We start from the raw sequence: 13,064 nt of genomic DNA, 5'->3' as shown, positions 1-13,064 counted from the left end.
TGATGCATACGTTCACTTTTTATTTTTTATTTATTTGGACAAAATAGTATCCATTTTTAATATCGGCCATTTATCAGTAATCAGCCATAACATGGATATAATTATCGTATCAGCTAGTGTTTAGCGCACAACTGTCAAACTAGTATCTATTCCCATTCAGAGAATGACACAACTTGGATAAACTTTCGTTTTGATGGTTAACCGTGCATCCGACCTCTTAAAATACGTCTTTGTGTTTGGTTTTCTCCATAGGTATGACTTCATTGAGATCCGCGATGGTAACTCAGACAGCGCGGATCTGTTGGGGAGACACTGCAGCAACATCGCACCCCCTGCGATCATCTCCTCAGGCCCCGTTCTGCACATCAAATTCGTCTCAGACTACGCCCACCAGGGGGCAGGGTTTTCGCTGCGCTATGAAATCTATAAGACAGGTAAGCGTGTGCTACCCAGCAGGATGTAGTTCATCATAAACAATGTGGTGTCAAAGCCTCACCTGCTGTTTACGCATCTCTCCTGTGTGCTTTAAGCAAGAGTTTTCTGTTTTAGCGCTTGTACTAACACAGCGTTTACAGCGTGGGGTGAGTTCATGTGGGTCCATTGAGCCTGTTAAGGAAGCAGGATTTCTGTGTCTATGTAACTGTCTCTCTTAACACGTATCACAAATTCTCCCTTTCACACAGGAAACATGTACTTCACCTCTTCCTTTATCTACCCACCACTTCTTGCAGCATGGGCTACAATGTGTCAGATCCCACCTTCCTGAGAAGTGTTGATTGGCTTTTGTCAGTCGGAGGGAAAAGTCCCTATTGGTCAGTGTGGTGTCATTGACAGCCCACCAGTTTTATTACATGGTGGAAAGGTGTAGATTTATTTTTGTAAACTGGAGGGAAAGGCTCTGATTGGAGAGTTAGAATCAGGAAGAAAGGATTACCATTTATGACAAGTTCCAAATGGCTTTTATGGATTGGAGGGAAAGGCTGTGATGGGTTATTGGTTAATGCAGTAGGTTACTATAATATCCTTTAATCTGGAATGATTTTATCGCTGTAGGTCACTACCCTGTTAATCACCAGCAGGGTTATGCACCATTCAGAATTGAATTTAGAGTGCCTTTCCAGTTCCTGAATTGGAATTTGAATTGATGTTGCAAATAGGACACATAATTTGAATGTGAATGTAAGGAAGTAAAATTTAAAAGAATTGAAATAACTAAAAAAACTAAAAAAGGTTTATCTAGACAAACTTTGAATGATTCCATAACAGTATTGTTTGAATAAAAGGAGAAAAAAAGAAACCTTGAAGGTTTTTAGGCCTGATAGATAGTTAGATAGGTGGTTGGATGGATGGATGGATGAATGGATGGAGGGATGGATAGGTGGTTGGATGGATGGATGGATGGATGGATGGAGGGATGGATGGAGGGATGGATAGGTGGTTGGATGGATGGATGGATGGATAGATGGATGGATGGATGGATGGATGGATGGATGGATGGATGGATGGATGGATCCAATTCAACCTCCTGTGGGGTGTGGCCAATTCAAATTCCCATTCATGAATTAAAAGGAGGCCAGTTCTTCAATTCTAAATTTTGCACAACTTTGGTCACTAGTAGGTGTTCCCACTGCTGGATGCCTTGATGTTATTAATGGTCTGCGCAATTGGCCATAACTTAACATAACTTATTCTGTTGTTCTGTTTATCAAAATAAAATAATCAAATAAGTTTTTGCTGTTGCTAACAGACAATTTTTTTTAAACCTTTCTGCTGGGAAATCACTTTGGGTTTTGCTACTGTATGTGTGAACGCCCTCTGAGCCACCGGGTTTACTGTAGTTAACCCCTGGTGCCTTCTGACACGGTACGATTTCTCTCTCCTTCACGGAGCCTGGTCAACATGCACCGGCCCAAATTCAGATCAAGGCGGCTGCTGGCGGGCAAAATAAACAGCGCGGAGACATCCCTTGTTCCCTTTTCAACCTTCTGAAAGCATTCCGGGAATGCCTCTTTAATTGACTCCTGATCTACCCTCCCCTGAGGCTGGGTGGATGTGGGGGGCAGCTGGGGTTACTAACACAACATGTGTGATGGTCTCTCCTCTTAGCTCACCACAGTAGTGTACTGGGATATTCATGCGGAACAGCTGTCATGAAGCTGGAGGAAGATATTGGTCGGAAATGACCAGTTAGTAGTGTGCAGTTGGAGGGTCCAGGCCTGGGTTGGAGTGACAGTTGCTTCTGAGGGACTGAAACACAAAATCACATCCTTAATGAGATCCACCAGGCAGATGACAAGCTAAACTCGCTCATTAGTGTGGACACCCGACTCTGAGAGATATCAGCGAGCGCTTTATCGTGAACAGAGGCCCCACACCTCTCGCTTTACGGAGGAAGTGATGACACAATCCGTTGAGTGTGATCTGATAGTGTGAGAGCTCCATAGCAACCTGGCTAACACAGTGCAGAGGTATGAACAAAGACAGTGATGAACGCTATAACAACGGCAGGTTGCATGTTTTTTTCATCTTAAACAAGCAATAATGATGAGACCCGTTGGCGTGTGGAAGCTCAGAGTTGCCATGGCATTAACAAGATCTCATTTTACTCAGAAGATGCGTGTGATAATGTGTGGGAGTGTGTGTGTGGATGTGTGCGTGTTCAAAAACAAAGAGATTTTTTTTGGACTGAATTTGAAAAATTAACTCAATGACTTGAAGATTCCCATAAACACCTCTATTTGTCATTAATACATATCCTCTGACAATTTGAGGGGTAGTGATCGTCGAGACATCCGATGTGTCCAAAATTGCATACTGTCTGAGAAGGTACTACTGTAAAGCATATTTCAATTTGAGCTTACTTCGCAACTGTTAAAAAAGTGCATTCCATCTAGTATGAATGGAATTTGGATTTACTACAACCGTCATGTTATTACTGTCACGTGACCTGCGTCAGTTGCATCGCTTCACTTCCCGTCATTAACCTCTCCCGTGGCCTCATGGGATAGTAAAGTGTTCATCAAATGAGCACTTCAGAATCTCGGCAAAAGTAGTAGGTCATCCGGTTTCTTTTCGTAACTGTTTTTTAAATACAAGTGCTGCATTCAAAATCGCATACTCTCTTGAGTAGGTACTTATTTTGAATAAGTAATTACTTCACAACCACTAAAAAAGTGTGTTCTGTATAGTATGAATGTGTGTAGTATGAATATAATCTGGACGTACTACATCCGCCATGTTGTCATTATCATGTGACCAGCGTCAGTAACGCCAATTCACTGGCATTCACAAATCCTCTCCAGTGGCCTCATGGGATAGTAAAGTGTCCATCAAATGCACACTTCAGAATCTCACCGGAAATAGTAGGTCATCTACAGTAGGTACTTTTTGCCTACTCATTTATGAGTACTGTGAATTCGGATATACTTATTTGGTCACATACTGTTTTTCGCCTACTAAATAGTGGAGAAGTATACGATTTCTGATGCAGCTTACTGTATGTATTCGGGCATACTACTCTGTTGGCATACTGTTTTTCGCATACTATATAGTAGGAGAAGTGTTTGATTTTGGATGCAGCGATAATGACTTTAAATCAGACTTGTTATTTTCTGATCCTGTTATCCACCATTATTATTTATATATATGTATATATATATATATATATATATATATATATATATATATATATATATATATATATATATATATATATATATATGGTGGATAACAGGATCAAAGAAGGAACACTTAGTAAAACAGAGAGGGAAACATGAAGGAAAATTCAACAAAACAGAAGCAATTGGAACGCATCCCAGAATCCCAGAGTGCAAGTGTTGTTTATTTATATTGGTGAATGTACTGGACGTGTCCTGGCGTGGCCAGGGCAGTTTTCTCTAGCAGTGATAGGGATCTTGGGTAAATACACAGCCTGGAGGTGTGTCTGTCGTGCGCTGCACAGCCTGCTGGGAAGAAACACTGCATCAATTCTCCACCTCCTGCTGCACACGGGAAATCAGTATATTGTCGCCCTTGAGCCGCACAACAGCTACCTGTGCCACTACGCTCTGGGATTTCAGCCCCTGCCCTTGAGAGAAAAATAATGTGTTACTTCTTCAGCTATCTGGAGCTTCGGTCTGGAATCCAATCTTGCAGAATTAATGTGCGCAGTAGGCATGGGTCAGGGGAAAACACCCCAAACCAGACATTTGTTTTCAAATGGTCAGCTTCAGCCATCTTTATTATGTTGTTAAGTTGTTGCATTCAGAGTGTTAGAAAGCCCAGTGACCTTACAAACTGACTTAGATCTGAACCTTGTTCATAATAACCACTTAGTTTACTCAACCATACACTTAACCACATGATTCTGTTGCCACGGTTACAATCTAAAAACTCTCAGCCAATCATCTCTTCATCAGTGGAGTTCCAGAATAGTGAATTACAGCTCACAGTACAACTGCCCTGTAGCTATAGTGATGCTCGCCTAGTAGTGACTGCATCCCTTCTACTGTCAGAATTAAGAGGCTAATGGATGGAGATACTGCCCTAGAGATGATTTGATGCCCTGGAATGCTCACCAATCAGATCACAGCAATGAAATGTTTTATTTTGTTGTGATGCAGAAAAAAGAACTTCTTGAAATATCAATCTGTCTGATAAATAAGAGACTGCTGGAACCCCTAAGGAGACCAATGAAATCAGAAACTGCAGAACAGGATTTGTGTTTAACTTGAAGGTATAGTCATTATACCCCTCATGCCATTCCATGTGCTTTTATGCTGTTAATGGAACACAAAAGTGGAGATTTTATGCTCCACTTTTCCATACAATGGGCAAAATTGCAAAAGTAATCCATACGAGCTGTGCAAGTTTTCTGAAGCCGTATGATAGATTTGTGAGGAATACACCAAAATATAAGATTACATTTTATAATATTTTTTTTTTTAAATGCTGTCGTATATGTTTGTATATAATATTTATTATTATTTTTTCAGCAATATTGCATTACATTTACAGTAAAGACATTTATAATTTAAAATAAATTATGTTCTTTTGAACGTTCTTTTCATCAAAGAACCCTAAAAATGTATCACAGTTTCCAGAAAAATATTAAGCAGTTTTCGACATTGATAATAATCAGATAAGTTTCTTGAGCAACAAACCAGCATATTAGAATGATTTCCGGAGGATCATGTGACACTGAAGACCAGAATAATAATGCTAAAAATTCTGATTTGCATCACAGGAATAAGTGAAATTTTTAAATGTAAATATATATTTTAAATTACAATATTTCACAATATAACTGTTTTACTGTATTTTTTATCAAGTTCATGCCACCTTGATGAGAATAAGTCTTCTTTCAAAAATATTACAAAAATCTTTCTGACCCAAAACCTTTGAACGGTAGTGTATATTCACTGTTAAACTACCATTTTACTATAAAATACTTGCACAAGACATTATTATTTTTCTGGTTATTTGCCCAACATTGGCATTTTGCTCATGCATGTCTATGGCATTACAGCGTAGATGAAAATCATGCCAGCACACTTCACACACACTACTGTAATCTCTCTTACACACAGACTCAACGCCATTCACTCATCCATGACAAACATTCCTATTCTACCCAGCAACGCTCCTTAATAACAGCCCCCCCATTTCCCTCCGGCCACAGACAGACCCAGCCACGCACGCCAATCCCGGCACTGAGCCTCCAACGCACTGCCCAGACGCGACTTTCCCCTGCTGGATGAGGGGTGGGGGAGAGTTTCCCCATCCTTCTGCAAGCGGGCTGGCTGTTTTTACCATGATCACAAACATGAATTAATGAGATCCAACAAAAAGGCTGATGGCGTCGGGGTCACTCATGCATACTGCAGCGCAGTACAGTAGAGGCTCAGCGGGGGTCTGGCATACTGTCTGAGGTGGCGTGAGTATGAGGGGTCAGCGCATGACTGGCAGGGTCTCATACGCTCTGATATACTCACGCACACACACACACACACACACACACAGCCTATCTGAGAAACAAGCTGTAGTAAAGCTTAATGCCACCGTTGCAGGGTAAAGGAAGTCTGACAGCACATCTGACCTAGTAATAGAGCAAACATGCCAGACTGGATGCTTTCACGCAACTGTATTTATGTAGTATTAGAGTGTCACGGAGCGGAAGGAAACAAAATGCAATGGAAAAAGGAAAATTCACAAATGGACTATTTTCTCTTCACATTTAATAGATCTTAATGTATATAATTTTCATTTAGGAGAAACCTATGAGACAAAATTGATAGTTAAATGAAAATTTCCCAATCCATCAAAGAACAACCTTTGCGGAATTAAATTTGGTTTCTGATTTGTATTGTATCATACTTTACGTCTGTGGTGAGAAAACTCATGGCAATCACCATAAAGGCTTCAGAGTAGACTCATTGGTGAAACATTGAAAAATGGTGTTGTCTTTTTCATGGATTTTTAGGCTGCCGGTGTGGACAGGGATAAGACTGCTGGATCAGTCACTGTCATTGTGTCAAGATGTGCTGGATATTGTTGTAGAGCTGCGTTTCACCCACACAGACATACATTTGTAATGAGTTATTTATATCACTGATCACTGCAGATGGGAGAAATAATAAGGAAAGAGAGCTTGTGCTGAAGAGAAATAACATTCAACTCCTGACGCGTGCAAGCAGGTGCTAGTGGAAATGCATGGCCATTTTGCAGAGGATGTGAATCTGACATATACACACGCGCGCACACACACGTAGGCCTTGAACAGATGTAGTGTGCTGTATTAGTGCAGAAGGGTGTAACATTAACCCTGACCTGCTGTCTCTCTGGGACCTGTCTCTCTCTCTCTCAGCTGCTAGGGTGCCAGACAGGCCCGGGTTTCCTGTGTGCTGCCCTGCCCACACTGAGCGCTGGGTGCATGAGCATAGGTCATTCCACACCCTATTTAAGGGGGGCTTCAGGCATCCTCGTCTATCATCTTAACCTCCCTAAAACTCTAGCCTGTTCACGCCTCAGAAGAAACAACAAAAAAGGGAATACACATTTATATTTATGCATTTGGCAGATGCTTTCATCCAAAGCAACTTATATTGTATCCTAGGTATATACAATTTTACCCCATGAACTTGTTGGCAACATGATCAACTTTTTGAGCTACAGGAATGCACTTAATAAAATAGTCATATTGTGGGATATAAATATATTGAAAATAAATGTTTATGTGGTACTGGGGTGTCAGGGAGAAAACTGAATGCAGTGGGGAAAAAAAGAAATGAAAATTCACACTTAATTCATTAATTAATTTTAATAAATAAATAATTATAAAAATTAAATAACAAATAATTACTTCAATAAAAATAAATAAAACTTAAATAATTGTAATATCTCAATTTTGTGTTCTAGTAGCCTAAGCATTTTTTTTTAGAACAATATATTCTCAAATATGAGAAATCACATTCTTATTTTAGATTTTGCTCTGAGGTGGCTTTAATCAATCCCTCTGTGATCGCCTATATATATGGAATATATACAGTATATCCTATATATAGGAATATATATAATTTATATTTATCAGTTGTCAGTTATATATATATAAATCCACACCACATTTGCTTTTTGGTTATTAAATGTACACTATGTAACTGTTGGCACTGTAGCCGTTAATAAACAAAACTGTATGCATCTTGCGAAGAACATTGTGAAGAACTAGAGCTACTTCTTTCTGTTTATGTCTATGACGAGTCACGCAGGCACTGGGTTTCTGGGTTACTCCGCAGTGGTTGGCGTCCCTCGAGGCCTAAAATAGTCAGAATATAAACACTTATTATAGGCCTAGCGTAGTGATTTAGAATAAGTCAAAAACATGGTTTGGATGATGTACTCATCGCTAAATGTTACTGGGGAAAAATTTGGGATGAAACTCAAAACCTTTTTGGCCTAAAAAAATGTACCTATAAACTGCAGCATCCTACAGTCTCTGTAGACTCATGTGCATGGGCATGTTTGTGAGTCTCAAGGACAGGTCCAAACCCGTCCACATGGGGTCACTGACCTGTTATTAAGGCCTCAGACATTATACTGCTGTCTCCGGCTCTAGTACTTTAAATAGCGCTCTGTTAATTTTGCATCAGGACTGAAGGAAGATATGTGTATAGGTGATCTGAGGTTATGTGAAACAGTTGTCACTCCCAGCCTGTGCAGTTGGGCTTTGACTCACGCAGCTGCTCTGCAAGCGCAGAAGTAGGCCTAGTTAAAGCGTTTCAGTTATTGAGGAGTTCAGTGTCACAGATCACTGAACGTTTGTTCTCTGATCCGCTGATGTTTTACCCCCACAGCTTCTGTCAACAGATCTCTTTTAAGTTCTACACTAGTATTTTTTAAATAATACAAGTGGCAATTCATGTGCCTCAGAGAACCTTTGGGAGTGCAGGAATGATATCATGGGATTCAATGTGCTTGACTGCATACTGTGTGTGCATTAGCATGAGCTCTGTGACTCTCCATCCCTCTGAAGAGGTGACATTACATGTGAACGTGCTGTGCATCGTGTCAAAGGCTGGTGTGTAGGACGTGTGTCACTGCTGAAGGTGAAGCATGACTGTGCATGTGTTAGCATACAAGAAGCACTACTATCCCTTGTGATTCAAAGCCAAACACTGGCCAGCACAGGCTTAAAACCAGCATAAAACTATATAGGTTTTACTAAACAGTCTTAAAGGGATAGTTCAACCAGAAATGAAAATACCATCATTTACATATTGTTGCAAACTATGATATTCTTTCTATCTGTCAATGCCGTGAATCAGCTTGACCAACTTGAACCCTTTGCAAATTCTGTGTGGGAAATAACTATGTCCTCATGCGGAATTCCCGTTGAAATGACAAAAAAGTTGGCGAACAACAGCAAATATGACCGCATTTTAAGTCTGATGAACAAAGTTTGGATTGCTGAATAAAAACATTTCTGAACCAAAAACTAAAAAATGACCTAGCTTTAAATAACATATGTTACCCTGGACCACAAAACCAGTCATATGGATCAATCTTTTTAAATTGATATTTATACATCATCAAAATCGATAATTTTGACCCATACAATGTATTGTTGGCTATTGCCACAAATACCCAAAAGAAAATACACAAAAGAAATATATTTGAAATATATTTTCAGAATATATTTTGGAATATATGCAAATATTTGAAATTGGCCCAATAAATATATTTCACACTTAACATCATATATTTTAGTTATATTTCAGAATATATTTCAATGTATTTGGAATATATGCCACATATATTTTTTACACTTTTGGGGACCCATACAGAAAAAAATACATAGAAATATAACAAAAATATATGATGTTAAGTGTGAAATATATTTATTGGGCCAATTTCAAATATTTGCATATATTCCAAAATATATTCTGAAAATATATTTCAAATATATTTCTTTTGTGTATGGAGACTTATGACTGGTTTTGTGATCCAGGGTCACATATGATCACAGTACAAGTACATTAATATATATTGTGTAACTAAGTCGAAAATATAGTAATGGTCTAAATGTTATAAAATGTGCTATGGTGGGGAGTGTGGAGTCAAATCTGTGAACCTATTTATAATTCTGTTTATTACAAGAACCATTCAATGAATTGATTCACTAGAATAAATCAGACTTTGAGAGAATGAGAAAGCATTTACTTATACAGCACTGGCACAACGTTAAACTGAGATGCATATCATACAACATCATGTCCTAAGATGACCCCTTAACACGCTCTATGCTGCCCTGAGCACAACTAGGTTACTACGTGTGTCTGTTTCACTGAAATCGCTCCTTTATTAGATGCAAACGTGCAGTATGAGAAACCCTGAGCGCTATCTCCGACTGTAGCGGTAAATGAATATAGACAGCAGCTGCAGGGATGGGAAATCATTCTAATTTAGCACTTTTGCAGATGAAGGATTTTTCTGTACATATTTAAAGCTCCGCTTTGATGAATGTTCCCGTTTTCGTTCACATCAATATGTTTTTCTCAGAGAGCTAACCGAGTGTGTCTCTTTCCCTGTCTGAGATTGACACAAGAAAGCAAGTAATGTGCTTCTGCTGCCCCTCCAGAACAAGTCCACTCTGATATTTCGGTCAATACAAAACCATCACCATTCAGCTGCTGTCTTCATGTATTTTCTGATTTCTCTTCCCCCAGGCTCCGACTGTTCCCGAAACTTCACCAGTCCGTCAGGTGTGATCGAGTCGCCCGGCTTCCCTGACAAATACCCCCACAATCTAGAGTGCACCTTCATCATCATCGTCCCTCCTCACATGGACGTCACCCTCACCTTCCTGACCTTTGACCTGGAGAACGACCCCTTGCAGGGCTCGGAGGGCGAGTGCAAGTACGACTGGCTGGAGGTGTGGGACGGCCTCCCGCAGGGTGAGTCTAGATGTTGTAATCCCGAGGAATTCTGTTTGGATTTACAGTCGGGGTTTGGATTAGACCGCGGTTTTCCAAAGTCCAGACCACCCGTGGCTTTAAGAGGATTGCATTTCCCATTTCCCTCTGACCTCATTGTCTGCCGTGCATAATTTGGTTACTTAATGATTTCTAATCCACATACCATTCACTATCACACTGTATGGGCCATATGGTTGGTTTATCCACCAGTCTATACAGCTGTTCGCTCTTGCCCTGTGACACGCAACACCCGTCCGTTGGCCGCTGCGCTAGCAGCTCCGCCGGTATGAAACTCAGGCGCATTGCTGTCATGCTGTTACTGCGGCTGCCGCTGGAGCTATTTTAGTATCGAGCGTTGGCAGATGAAAGCGGAGCCCAGGGCCTTGCTTTGCCTTATCTGCGCCAGGCGGGGCCAAAAAGCCAAGGCACCCGTACTCTTCCGCACGGAGGGGTGGAGGAGATGGGGGACGGGGGGTAACAGCAGCCATGGTAACCTTTATCAGGAAAGTGAAAATGGGGCGTGAATAACACTGCAATAGGATTTAATCCTTGTCTGGAACAGAGAGCTGTGGAATACGCTCTTTTCCCCCAGCTGTCTTATTAATGCTTCATCCCTGAGACCCCCGTACTGCCCCCACCTCTCGCCCGTCTGCTTCTGGGTAAAGCTTCATATTGTAGCATTGTACAAGCACATATAATCAGACGCACAGTAACTGTAGACACTAAAACACAACAGTATATTTAAGGTGGTCTATAAAGCAGCTTAATTAAAAAAAAAAAAAAACATTAAACTGTAATGTGTTTCTGTGCTATTGTAGTATTTTGTACTACTTAATCCTTATGAATTACTGTTAAGAAAATATGGTGAAAAATATGCTTAATTGAGCACCATCATCTTCATTTGCCTCATGAAAAATAAATACTTTTATAATATAGTCTACTTAATATTATAATATTTCCAGTATGTTTAATATATTTTTGCCATGAAAAGGAAAGCCTATTTTTACATTTAATTGATTTTATTTTTAAAAATATGAAAAATGTGGTGAAAAAAATTCTTAATTGTTCTTAGTCATTGTCAATTTTTTACTTATATGCACTAGCCTACTTGTAATTATGATTATGACTTTATGAAATATGCAAATATAATGGAAAATATGCTTAAATATGCTAAAAATATGCTTAACATGCTCAATTTTCTTCTTTATGTGTGTGTATATATATATATATATATATATATATATATATATATATATATATATATATATATATATATATATATATATGTATATATATACACACACACACACATATATTTATACATACATTATTACTACTTAATATTATAATATTTTGAATGTGCTTTTATATTTCTTGCTTTGAAAAAAGACATCTATTTTAAAATTTTCCTGATTTCATTCACATTTACTTGATTTATTTATGAAATATGATTTTTGGGGAGATTGTAAGCAACTTTCGATAAGCAAGATTCACATACACAGAGTCCTGATCAAAGTTATGTACAATAGCCACCTGATTTGATCATCAACACTATCAAAGGCGAGAGAGAGAGTTATTTCTACCTACCGTTCGAAAGCACTTGCAGTATTAAAGCGCTTTCCTCTCCAAAAGAGAAGAAAATCAATGTACTTGATTGATACTAGGCTATTTCACCCATCCGGGACTCTGTGCGTGTGTGTGTGTCAGGGTGGAGGATGGATTCATTACTGTGAGACAGCAGCCTCTCTACAGCATTACAGCCTGACCAAACTAAATCACAGACATCTGCTGACAGACAAATGTCCCAGAATTCAGAGAGGTGCTGTTGTACAGGTTGTAGGCACATATAAAGAATAACCAGTCTGGTCTTATGAGTGGCCAGCAGGAGCAAAATGAGACCCATTCACATCCCATCACTGAGAAACTATTTTTGTGTTTTGCAGTGGGACCTCTGATTGGACGACATTGCGGTACCAAAATCCCCTCTGAAATACAGTCGTCGACTGGTATCCTCTCTCTGTCCTTTCATACGGACATGGCCGTGGCCAAAGATGGATTCTCTGCCCGCTACAACATGACCCTCAAGGAGGTCAATGACAGTATGTGATCCTTTTTTCTTTCTACTTTGAAGAAAGCCACAAATTTTAAAACTTGGTTCACTAGTTACAAAGAAGCTAACTACATTGAAGCTGTTTAAGAGGGTGTCTTTATAAAAACGGACTAGATATGAAGACATTCTGAGAAAACTCTGTGTGTTCCTCAGATTTCCATTGCAGTAATGCTCTTGGCATGGAGACGGGAAAGATCAGCGATGACCAGATCATTGCATCGTCCAGCTTCTATGATGGCCGTTGGTCTCCAAGACAGGCTCGACTTAACTTTGAAGACAACGCATGGACGCCCAATGAGGACAGCAACAAAGAATACATCCAGGTGAGGTTTCCTCTCTTTCAGTCGCTCATTTATGTCTTCTGCACATCCACATAAAGGAGAGACTAAGGAACAAGTTCTCGTCGCTCTTTTGCAAACTTATTTACAATCTCGAAAGACTTGTGAATGGACAGACGGATTTGAGTTTTCTGATTCTGGCGGGAT

The 13,064-nt window shown here is 39.6% G+C and overlaps 1 protein-coding gene across 2 annotated transcripts in view; it reads left to right on the top strand.

Moving 5' to 3' along the window:
* The window catches only part of nrp2b (neuropilin 2b), a 73,426-nt gene that overhangs the window by 21,088 nt on the left and 39,274 nt on the right, over window positions 1-13,064 (top strand). For both annotated transcript variants that reach the window (XM_081368962.1, XM_081368963.1), the window contains exons 3-6: window positions 253-434; window positions 10,221-10,448; window positions 12,413-12,568; window positions 12,733-12,902. In XM_081368962.1, coding sequence (XP_081225088.1) covers window positions 253-434; window positions 10,221-10,448; window positions 12,413-12,568; window positions 12,733-12,902 — 736 coding nt within the window. The remainder of the gene's footprint in view (window positions 1-252; window positions 435-10,220; window positions 10,449-12,412; window positions 12,569-12,732; window positions 12,903-13,064) is intronic.

This window comes from Scardinius erythrophthalmus (assembly GCF_964197995.2).
Source record: "Scardinius erythrophthalmus genome assembly, chromosome: 6".
Lineage (NCBI taxonomy): Eukaryota > Metazoa > Chordata > Actinopteri > Cypriniformes > Leuciscidae > Scardinius > Scardinius erythrophthalmus.
Note: the sequence above shows the minus strand (reverse complement) of the source record. Positions and strands in the feature narration are given on the sequence as shown.